Here is a 12,395-nt window from a genome sequence, read left to right as displayed (position 1 = left end):
AAGGACTATTTTCATATGCGTCAAACAGACTGAAGCCCACCAAAATTGCGGCTGATTCATTCGAACTCAAAGTTGTTTGGACGAAAGAATGCGCATCCATCTGCCAAGCCACTATTGCACTGGAATCCGTTTAGCAATCGAATTCATGGAAATCCGAAAGTTGCTAAGTGAATAGGTTTCACCTCGGTTCAGTTTAAACTTTGTTGTTGGAGTTGGGGTACCCCGTCACCAAAAATTTCAAATATCGTTAACAATAGTTACTCAACCTGTCATGTAATTATTATGGTCATACTTGAATTTGAATTCGGTTCTTGTGGTTTATTTGAGACTCATGAGCGTTTTAGATGTTGAGCCCACAATAAGGCAAACCAAAAAATTTAAGGGGTGAAACCACTGGGTGCTTGTGCATCCACTACTAGTATAGACACTTTGATGTGTAGGTGATTCATCAAAATGACTAGCCGTGATGCTCCAAGTTTTGCTAAATCCAGACGAGATGCGCCTGGTGTCACCTAAGTACATCACAGTGTCACAACCGCATACCAGAAATGGATTTGCGTGCTCTCCAATTTTGCTGCCATAATGGGAAAAAACAATAGGGACCTAAAGTACGTGAGCTATCACAAACTTGATGGCTGAACAAATGGATCCAATGAAACCGTTATCTCAAAGGATCTTTAAGGTTCGACACCTGCGAACCCCACTTGATTCACGGAACCGACCGGCCGCCTATCTCGGACACTTCCACCGCTAGTGCAAATAACGAAAAGGGGGCTCTGAAATGGCTGCGTGAATCAGCGTCATGAAAAGCAGTTGGCACCCATCAGATTAGCTTGGCGGCGGCAGTAGTTGTATTGACCTCGTAGGGCACCATAGCCCACGCATGACTGGCGACGTTCAGACACTTCACCCATGCCCCAACAGCGGTGACCAGTAGTGGCACACAACGGACATTAACCAAAATCACTACCTAATAGATTGGTGGTCTAGATGGTCTTCAAGAGCAAAAGAAAGTATGCATGTAAGCATTTTGTTTCATTATAAATCATGAGATGAGAGGGAAGAGAATTTGCTTTACCCAATGTCTTTTACAAATGATGGAAGGAGAGACCAAGTGGGACGCGTGAAGGCATAAAGCGTTTGATCAGTTGAGAATGGGAGGAAGGCAAGAATTATGTAGGGTAGGGAGAAGAGTCAAGTAGAGAAGCCAGGGAAGCACCTTGTTGATAAATGCACACACACGAACAGGTAAACGGATGGGTGCACCTCAGGCCATCGCGCCGGGGGTACCGCTACCGACACCGGCCTCAAGAAGTTGCAGGAGCGGCAATCGGTGGACAGTACAGAGGAGGGAGATCTCGCAGTTGCCGTGCTGTCGCCTAAGCTGAAAGACTAGGCCGTCGGCGATGTCGCGAGAGAGTGCACGATCCGCCACAATTTGCCAGACCTGCTGACCACCGGGAGCGACCGGCGGACCGGGAGGCTTGTACTCGGCACCCTCGACGCCCCCCTCCGCCCCACCTCCACTCCCTGCCATCGCGCCACCTGCAATGATGAGGGGACGACGGTGGCGCTGAGCGATGTTACGCGCCACGGTAAGCGCGTTGGCCGCTGTTGCTGCGTCCTGTTGCGGCGTGGAGGCCGCGGGATTGAAGCGTTCCAAAAAGGTGAGTGGCGAGAGACCAAAGGTGATGCAGGTTGCCAAGTGATCGATCACTGAGTCTACTGGATGGCGTGACTGCTGTCGCGTGGCGCGCAAGTACTTTTGCAGTGGACGAATTAGCGTCGGGAATACCGTTTGTGCGGCCTCATAGGGATCAAATGCCTTCGTGCCGCCAACACCGGCACCCACTGCCCGTCCATTGCCTGTAAAACATCCGATTTGTCACTCGGAGTCGCTGTAATTTGTGATGATACGGCCTTTGCACTATTTCGTGCGCTTCTGATTAAGTTGTCCACCTTTCTTAATCTCCAATCTTTTCTGCAATAGTTTATCAAACTCTACATCTGATGAAGTCTTTGGAAGTAATATGCGTGTGGTACGCTTTACTCGTTGTGACAAGGGGATATTTAATAAGATAGCCGATAATCTAGCTATGCGACCCAACTTGTCCTTGATGCAGCTTTATTAAGGTATTTTAATGAAATTGATAGTTGACTGACAACCAATTCTAAAGCTTTTGAATAAAGAATGCTTTTAACTATCCATACGGAATGGGTTGACCCTCAAACAGAGCATAATGGGAGTTAGGGACACTCAAGAATAATTTTAATCCCTTAGGATTCACTGCACCGAGGGAGAAATTTGTCTGAAACGAAGGCACAGTTCATCAAAAGGGATGATTTGAAAAGTCTGTGTAGCAACAAAAAGACATTAAGACGTAGCACTTATGATTATTGTTTGAAAAACCATGAAATTTATTTCAAAAAGGTAAATTGACTGAGGTGAACATACAAGATCGTATTTCGAGAAGCACGATGAGGAAGGCCGTGAGAATGTGGGTTTTCACTGAAAAACCACTGAAGCGCACTAAGGCAGCCCCGGCAAGTGTCGGCGCAGTTGATGAAAAAGTGAAATACAGACAGATGTGTCGTTCTGCCCCAGTACATTCGTGGATGAGGAACGATGTTTGTTTCTCAACTAAACACTTAATAGGAATAAGCATCAGTGAGAGGGTCATTGCGCAGAGACCCCTTCAGCCTTTGACGATGGATGTCTAGCTCTGTTATGTGAACTTAATTTAATTGCTCAGGCAAGATGTGCTACAAATGAGACGCACTCACAACAAACTATACGATCAGAAAATATCGAAGCAACTGAAACACGATTACCAGTGCAATGGACCACTCACTTAAAGCGCATGCTATGCATTACACCAGGTAAACGCGTAAAGACTGCTTACATGCAAACACCGTCGAAAGGGGTTTATCATATTTATGCAAAGAATCCAGAAAAGGAAAGCGAGAAAGGGTATATGAAAGCAGGTCTCTTAAACAAACCTAAATAACCCATTTTGACAGAAAATGAAAGGAATGTCTGGTACCTCCACTCAATATTGCATGAACTGCGACCATAAAATGCAGAGAAAAAGGGTTAGTAAAGATACAATTACTGATATCGACAGCAGTATAACCACCTCCACTGGAGTGTAGTCATCCAAACAGCCAAAAAATGAAGAAATAGGCATCAAAATTGGCCGCCAGTTAACACGAAGGTTAATGGCACACGAAGGCTAACCCACTTTAACCAATGCCGCCGAATATAAGCCCTGTAATGTCATTTCTTATAGTGATCTTTTGGGACGTCAGGCAAAAAGGCTGATAGTTAATTACTCTCAGTTAACCTCTTAGAGTGAAATTAGGGGGCGTCTATCAGATTACAGTCAGCATCACGTCGCCATATCTATACCGTCACCAGAGTGGAAAACTCGGCCTTACACTTAAGTATCCCCAAAGCTGAGTAAACATGTTAATAAAAAGATGGATTGAGAAAGCTCTTGACAGAGCCTCAAAAATGTACTACACGATGGAAAGCGTACAAACGTACAAACATCCTTCCCCTTGAACGCTCTACCGCCACAACTATCCAATAAAAATTAAAAAATTACAACTTTAGGCCCTTCATGGTAAATAAAAATGTGCATGCACGGAAATTCTAACTTAGGAAAGAACCAGAAAGATTTCAGAGGTGAGAGCATAAGGAGAACTATCTGATCCGTTAAATTTGGCTTCCTGCAAGTAGGCCCCAACGAGTTAGTAAATGGACAGCGCGGCGGGGCCCACCACATTAAAGAGTCTGAGAAAGCAGGAGCCGTTTCTGATAATAGAATGGGGGATGACTTCTCCTGCAGTTAGTAGCATCAAATTATTTATGCTTGTTAATTAACAGGACTAAACGGTGGGAGCATGAGGCCTGTGCCAATCGGTGGCTGACTGTTTGGAAAGACTTTAATGAACGGTAATGAGACAGCTGTGTTCATTTATTGATGGAATCCACGGATTAAAGTAAAATCTCGCCCTGAAAACTCCCTGGACTAGAATAGTGGTTGAAAATGTCTTTCTCGTATCACTAACTTTTGCCTGATTTTTGGCTCAAAAGCCTACATCGGAAACTACCAAAGCAAAATTTCCTAAGTAGTTTGGGGTGACTAGAAAAGTCAAAGTTAGAAAATGGAGCAGTAACTCAAATTTGCAGGAAAGTTCTACATCCAGGTTTCGCGAAACGACATGTTTATGAGGCCTCTAAAAATGCTGCCGATATCATCTTTGGTCTTCAAACTTGCTTTCTGTTAATTTTTCAGAGATGAATTATCGTTAACTCACCTCTTCCGGAATAATCTACATGATGACTCAAGACTCATTTTAATTTAAACAGTGGTCGTCAACACCAAGGATATATTGTTCAGCCTAAACCTCGAAATTTCTTGACAGAGTTTTAGGGATCGTGGGGAACATTTTTTTATTTAGATAGGACTAGAAGTTGACTTAGTATTTACGTCTGCTTCCCATACAATTTAAAACATGGGAATTCATGAAGGAAAACTAAATTTGCTTTCAATCCTGCGGTATTGTGGGGATGAAGCCAGCAATCCCCAATTCTATTAACATCTTATGACGAAATGGTAAATTATTACGAAGTTATAAAAGAAAGATAGGAGCGCATAGATGCAGGTACTAAACAAGAATATGAAGACGTGGATACGAGCACAGCCATATTTGCCTTCTCTGAAATCGCTCTGCGTTCCCAAGCACAGGAACAGGGGCAGGAGAAGCGGGCTGAGGCAGTCGCGCTCTTCCCACCAAGAAAAGTGATTCATCACACTCTGAACGGTTACGTGGGCGGATGGACATGTAGATAGACGGACACACACATGCGCGCACACATCTTCAGCGTCGAACTCGACCATCGATTCAGCCGAACACCCATGCGCGCACACGAGTGTCTCGCAACACTGACGCGCGTACCTCTTGAAAATGTGTTAAGGTACGCGGCGCGTGCACGAAGGTGCGTACGTGCGTGTGCACGCACAAGATCGCTGTAACAGCGGTACCCAGACGCCTCTCCCCGATAGTTGGAGAGATGTGATAAATTGGGCTCCAGCTAGGATGGGTCGCTGTGGCTGTACACAGAAAAACAGAGAAAACATGCCCCTCTTTTAACGACAGGGTACGTTTGCGGGCGGTCGGGTTACGAACCGTCTTTCACCTTCATGTGAAGTAAAATCGGGACGCACACAAGTATCATCATTGCTTTTTCAGAGGTAACCTTCGAACTCTCCCCACTCACTCCAATGCTTCTTAAAAAAAAGAAAAAAAAACACCTCACCGATGCGTATTAATTAAAAGGCCAAAAATAACTGACGTGGGTCCAGAGGGACGGCTAAATGCCAAAAGAGCCCCGCAAGTAAATGACTTAGGTGCCAAAATGCCTCACTATCCCTTGGATCATAAGGGGGGAGAGGGGTAACTCAAGAGGAAAGTGACGGAGTGCCGAAGTGTGTGTATGCTTTTGGTGGCCAAAAAAATGGCTACACACCATCTCCCCCTCCACTCGCTTCCCCCCCCCCCCCGGGAAGCGTTGATATTCACACGTAGAGCCGAACACATATAGTGGCACTTCTCTAATGTTCTTCAAAAATCGCCAATGGAAATGCCTTCAGTTCAGCATGTATTGCACAACAGGTCGGAATACATCGCGCGTTACGAGGTTGATGATCTCTCTCAAGGATAGTCCTGACTGTTTGTGGATCAGATGGTTTTCGTTTCTTAATTAGTCGCCTAAAATTCACGAGCTTTGGTTTTTTGACAGTCCAGATGGCAGACTACCAGAATAACCACATTTATTGACATGAAACGCTATTGTTTATCAACGAAACGTATTTTGCCGTTTATGATTGGTCAAGTCCACACACATGCACATAAAACGAATGGTTCAAATAAATACTGGCTATGCAATTAAGATGTCTTCACCAAAGCTCACTCAGCTTTCAATTTCTTGCCAGTTTATCAGTTGCCTTCGATTTCAAAGGGACTGGTTAGGGATTGGTTAGTTAAAATCCAAACTAATGCTAGTACTAGGAACCGACTAAACATAAGTAAAATATTATAACCCATTGATGTGAATAACTTTTCATCGATTCTTGAAAAGCGGAGTGTGTGAATTCATGCGAACTGCATCTCAATTATGCTTACTTATAACCATTCCTAAAGAATGAATAAAGACTGATCAACTGTGAAGTAAAAACACTGACAACTACAGAAAATAATCTCGAAACACAGCAATCCCTCATGTTTTTGAGGCAGGCCATTAACAAATGCACCAGTAAGCCATATAACACACATGACGAAACAACACGAAGACAAAGGTTTGACATTTCCGCCTAAAGGAAGAACTTTGTCGCTAAAATAGCCAAGCTACACACCGGCAATAAAGGTGGTCGCTTGAATTAGATCACATTCATTGAAGATTCGTGCGTTACCATCACAGAGAGGACACTGACCCCGATTCTTGTACTATGGTAAAGATAAGACCCAAGTCGAAATTCTTTACATGCATTGCATATCAACGAAATAAAAATTTTCTTTTAGAAAGGTCAACTGTCAAGTTTCTTAAGAATTGGGAATTCCGCTAAAGCCGGTTCTTCTCAGCAAAACGTAAATAATCCGGCCCTAGATTGAGGGTGGACAGCTGATAATTGACATCTCAATTGCTCAGCGTAACAACAAAATGGAACACTACCGAAGCCCCAATCAACCAACTATTATCAAAACTCCACGCTATATTTTGAAAAACCACTAGGGCAAAAATAACAGCGTACCATTGGATGGGAAATAAGCTCAAGTAGTAGACATTAGCCGAATTATTCACGACTCATCAGCTTACAGATGAACTGTGTACTAAATGCACAGTGGTGAGTTCTTGCCACCCAGGAAATACCCAGCGAAAGACGACGAGAAATGGAAAAATATACAATTTATTCCCCATAGATATCTGCAAGAAAACAAAATAAATCATGAATAGCTGTTTCGGCTTACAAAAAATCGTAAAGGCGGCCTATTCAGCTCCGAGCAAAACTATTCTAGCCAGAAAATACTAGTCTAAACTGTCATTGCTTTTGTGACAAAGAAGCCATGTCGACCACCAGCCATATTGTACCGAAAGGCCCCTCCATTAAACTCGTCTACGAGAGAAATGAAAGATGGGGGAAGAGTTCAACAGGTTCATCGATAATAAAAACCTATAAATGACTGGAGAATAGGTTTGACAATCAAGAAGGGGTGATATTTCGAATAGCTGTGATGGTTAATATCCATAATTTTGCTGATTACAAAGCTATGCATCAAATATTTGTAACTTTACTAGATATATGAGTAGAGAGGCTGCGCACCTTTACATATTTTGTGGTTTCGCCTGGGCAGAGGCGCAATGGACTGTCGAAAAAGGCTGTGTACGTGAAATGAACGGATTTGAGCCACTTTCAGAACCGCCACATTAACTTACGCAAGGGAATTGCTACCCAGTTGGCTCATCGTTTTAAAGGGGATAAATGGGGCATTGGTATAAACAACGTGCGACTTTGCCTAAGCATCAAACCATTTGTGCTAGCTGCATCGAAATGGCGAATGAATGCATTGTTTAGTCTGTATCACCGTAATCAGCAGCCCTATGTTAGTCAACTAAAAAATCCTGTTACATACAAATTCGGTTTTGAAGAAAAACACTTTAAGAGTTATACCACAAAGTTACCTATTTTTAATTTCTTGAGCACAAATTACACAGAAAACTTGCGAAAAATCTAGGAAGATGCAAGGAGGTTATTTGAGTTTTCATTAATTGGAATAACACACATCAAAGTCCCTGATCGTGAGCTGTGCTATCTGATCATCGTATAGACTATCTAGCTTGAAATAAATGAAATATTTAAGAGACTTGGGATGCATAGACCTTAACCAAAAGTAGTAACAATGAAAAATGGGCCTGATAACTTCGTATTCGCATTAGAGTTCACTTATTTTATCTTCAGTTCGGTTAATTGAAAATACAATGCACTTGAGAGAAATGTTATTGAAGAAAAAACCTAAGGATGAATTCATCTACTCCGACTAAATCAAGCGATGAATGATTGACAAGGACAAGCATAGGAGTGTACGAAAATTAGCAAATGAGATCCACTTGGGTAAGCTGATAAAGTTTATCTAAAGTCCATCAAAGCACCACTTCATACACATATTTTAATGGGTTCGGTGATAGGACAAGGAGATAAGGCAGGAGGAACAACAAACCGTTTTGGAAGGCTGTGAAACCACCGGCTCCACCACCAGTGCTGACGACGGAGTTGCGGTTGAGCGCTCCAGGTCCGTCAGCGGCAGTCGTCTCCCTGGCCATGCGAGCAGCATGAGCAAAAGCGTCCTCCACGGCTAGGAGGAGTCGCATTCGCCGCTTACGCACACGTTTCTCCGCCTCCATCTCGTCGTAGACCCGCGCTGATGCCGAAGGACCATTTCCGCCACCACCACTCTAAAAAAGAAGCAAATTTCCAAAGCATTAATATTGCGAAATCACTGTGTATAGCAGCTTCAGGACGCGCCCTATCCTACTTTATTTCCCCACCTTTAATGGCCCTTGGTAGTATAAGTGTTCGCTATGATGTGAAAGTCATTGTCACCAGTTAAGCCGGAGCAAAGTAGGGTGACCTCCAGCAGTTTAGGTTCCCTTAGTGGCATACATTATAACAGGATTAAATCGTATTCGCAGGAGCTGTTCGGCTACATATTGTCTATCTCAGTAGTTGCTATTGCTTTAAGGATAAAAAGTTGAAGAAAGAGTTCGCACTCAGTAATTTTCAGCCTCTACCACTTCAACTCAGTTGCTAGTAAATTAAGGTACGATTTTTCATTCTATGATCTCATCGCCATCCTAGCAGGAATAAAATTCTGACCTTTTTTGGTATCTTTCCCCTTTGTAATAGGACTTCCTAACAAAGTACCCATAAACAAAAAAGTCTATTGATACTAGGTAATCTTGCCATCTGCTGTACGCGCGAAAAGTATATTAATTAGGAACTGGGAAAGCGATCCTACTTGAGCCTCTAAAAGAGACGATAGGCTTAGAGAATATGCACCAAGCTATTTAAGGAACGTGATGTCAAAAGCATAGTTATCACAATTATGCCCATAGTTATCGGAGAAGGTAAAGACCTATAGCGAAGTTCATAAGGCCAAATTTTAACTCAAATCCATTTTATACTTTAGTATAGCTTAGATTTAAGAAAAGCATTGCGACCACCTATTCAGAACAATGACACCTCTCTAATTTTGGGTTCGTCACCAAAATAATAAGAACCAGAAAACATACCGAAAGATGAAGGAAGTACATCTCAAGTGAGTCCACATAAAAAAATCAGCACTAGTAGCCAACGTCGTCAAGTTAACATTTAATGGGTTCTCATGATTGTTTGTCTTCATAGAAAATGGGTCAGTGCATCCACAAAGGGGTAATATGACTAGGCCTACCGTTTGGTTGCCGCCGGGTGTTTGAGCTCCATTCTTTTCTCGGCCGTCGACGTCATAGAATTTGTACTTAGACCCGCCGACCTCACCGCCAGTGGCTCCCGCACTGCTAGCGTTGTGTCCGACGTCACCACCGTGGTTCGTTGCACCGCCGCGCTTGTTGCGACGACTACTCGACGAGGATAGTGGTTGGGTGTAGACCTAGCAGAAGAGGGGGGATGAGAAAGCTGTGGCCAATATCTACAAATTACCATTCTTAATCAAAATCAGTACGACATGTAGACAGATACCTAGTCCTCAAGGCTAAAAATTACCATTCCTTGAGACTTACAAATGGGGAGTACGGATTAATAAGTAAACCACAGAATTAGATTATCATTGATTGCTTCCAAATATTGTGCATTGACAAGAATGAAGAAGGGGTTGATGTCGACTGAGTTTCCGCTCTCGCAGCATCAAGAAATCAAATGATAAATGAGAGGGAAGATGCATCCTAGTGAGCCGTGTTATTAAAAATACCTATTTCCCATATTTCGTTAATGTTTACGCCAAAATGGTACACATTATGGCCAGACGCATACAGTGAAAATTACTAAGAAAATCTCACGGTAGAAAATGAGAACTTGAAACGCGTTTTACTTATTGTATTATCACGCTACACAGAAAAATGAAGAAAGTGTGGGGGGAAACAACTTACAGTAAAATCGACCATATACATCTGCAGGATTTCCAAAGCTGCCTTTTGAAGCGACATTTCGCCCAGTCTGTAGGTTTTAGAAGCCCCATCAGGAGACCTGACTACATGAACCGCATATTGAGATCGTAAGCGCTGAAATTCAAGGAGGGCTATGCCAGAGAAATTTAGAAAAAGCAACGCGTCAGAGAGACTGGTAGAAAAAAGGACGATCGATCCGTAGTCTCGTCTCCGTGGCTGGAGAATGCGAACACTGTAGAAGAGCCAAAATGCAAACAAAATGACGAATATGAGGCAGAGAAAGAGGCTTCGCCACAGTCGAACTCGTGGATAGGCTTTCCGGGCACCGTTTAATAATGGGCAGTGAGGTGCTGTCACGATCCAGGTTCCCAAGCCTAGCAATGCCAGCTTTACAGCCATTCCGATAAGATGACCTTCGCACGTATGATCACACTTATCCGTAGTCCATCCAATGTAGGGAAGGTAGGGGAATATTACCATGAGAACAGGGGAGCAAATGGAACAAAATCCAAGACCGAAATAAATCAGAAACCCAAAGAGACGTGTGCAAGTGTGGTTAGGAAAATCGTCGATTTCGGTTCGAATCAGAGCCGCAGCTGCTCCACCCACGCACGAACTGGAACTATTGTTGATACTCAAAGATGCAAAAAGGCCATAGCGTGCGCCGAATCGAGACATATTATCAGCACTTAGACCGGTCTCACTGGTAGCTCCGGTGACAGCCGTAGCATTCTCGGCCCACGCGTTTTCGTCATGGCCATATTGGTCCATTTGTTGATTCCCACCCCTGTTACTGGAGATCGGAGTATGAGCATGTGGAAGCTTCGGAGCGACACCACTAGCATCCAATGGAATAAGCGGCTGATTGGATTGGGTTTGGGGATAGGATTGGTTCGAAGAAGGGGCAAGCGGTTGCATAGGAAATGCAGATGAAGGCTGACAACCAGCCATCGGGGGAGGTCCAGACCAGCCCATCATGCCTATGCATTGTTGAGGGGGGAAAATAGTGGGTGAAGTGTAGGGTAGAAAGGGTTGACTGGGTGGTTGAGGAGCATTCCAGTTAGAATTATATCCAGGATGTTGCGAGACAGAAGATCCTGGTTGTGGAAATATTGGAGACTGAACCATTGACATTCCATGAACTTGCATTTCTGCGTGATTACGTGGAACTTCATTAGGAAATGTAGAAGCAGTTGGTACGTGTGCCGTATAGTTCATCTGTTGCCTAGGGTCAGGACCTTGAACAGAAAAGTTCTGAAGAACAGATTGTTGCTGTTGATTAATGCCACTCTTGTCACTCCGAGCACTGACAACACTATCTTGATCCATTGGTGAGCTAACTGTGTTTGTGGTCAAAATAACGGTAAGAGCTTAATGCGTCTCAGAACAAATAAAGAGCTCTGAAATATAATTAGAGGAACAGCAAACTATGCCGTATAGGTAATGCGCAATAAATAATAATAACAACTGTCCCAAAATGGGCAAACTGTCCAGACCGCTGACGACATCAATAATTAAGAAACCAGAAGGCGAACCGGTCAAATCGTCAGCAGTGGAACAGTATAGGTAGATTGAGTCATTAAAAGAAATTCCACCCAATAAAGTAGCTCATCTTTTTCAGCAAAAGAACCACATGACCTAGCCAAAATTGCTCTCAAACGACAGAAAACAATGTCTTGTAGAAAGTGCTATCACTGATTTATTGTAGGATGAGGCTACGTTTATGTCTATTTGCCCTTCATGAAATACCTTAACATTTACTGGTATTTTTAAGTAGCATAACTAACTGATCAATAGAAAACAGCCGGTTTTGTATTCGAGCATCAAACATGAAACGAACCTCCAAAGTTATAATAAGGTTTTCAAAGGACTTAAAAATGACAGCTTCGTGTTTTACGAGGCATACAAGCTGCATAATGTGGGTCTGGGGTGGTTTTTAAGCCTTTAATGATCATGCTAGAGCCTTATATTTAAAGTCCAGAGAAGTTCGTGTATTCTAAGTTTAGATTTGCCTGCAATTCATTCCTAGCTGACATCAGTAAATGGGCTTTCCTAGCTTTCTAGTTGCACTTCTTATTTCTGCATTTTCTCTGCAGTGTTTGTGTGTCCAGTGTCTTAAAAAAATGATGACTGAATTGTTAAAGACTGAAAGTCACAGTTATTTCTTATC

At 43.1% G+C, this 12,395-nt stretch overlaps 1 protein-coding gene across 1 annotated transcript; it reads right to left on the bottom strand. All coding sequences in view use genetic code 11, as the record gives it.

The window, feature by feature from the left end:
• Positions 1 to 823: 823 nt before the first annotated feature.
• Positions 824 to 11,554, bottom strand: EGR_01894 (Vang-like protein; the record flags this gene model as incomplete). Its single annotated transcript, XM_024491143.1, has 5 exons — positions 824 to 970; positions 1,301 to 1,866; positions 8,284 to 8,518; positions 9,514 to 9,711; positions 10,208 to 11,554. 5 exons carry the CDS (start codon positions 11,552 to 11,554, stop codon positions 824 to 826), a joined length of 2,493 nt encoding a protein of 830 aa, XP_024354599.1.
• Positions 11,555 to 12,395: the final 841 nt, after the last annotated feature.

Source organism: Echinococcus granulosus (assembly GCF_000524195.1).
Source record: "Echinococcus granulosus chromosome Unknown EG_S00007, whole genome shotgun sequence".
In the NCBI taxonomy this organism is placed as follows: domain Eukaryota; kingdom Metazoa; phylum Platyhelminthes; class Cestoda; order Cyclophyllidea; family Taeniidae; genus Echinococcus; species Echinococcus granulosus.
Note: the sequence above shows the minus strand (reverse complement) of the source record. Positions and strands in the feature narration are given on the sequence as shown.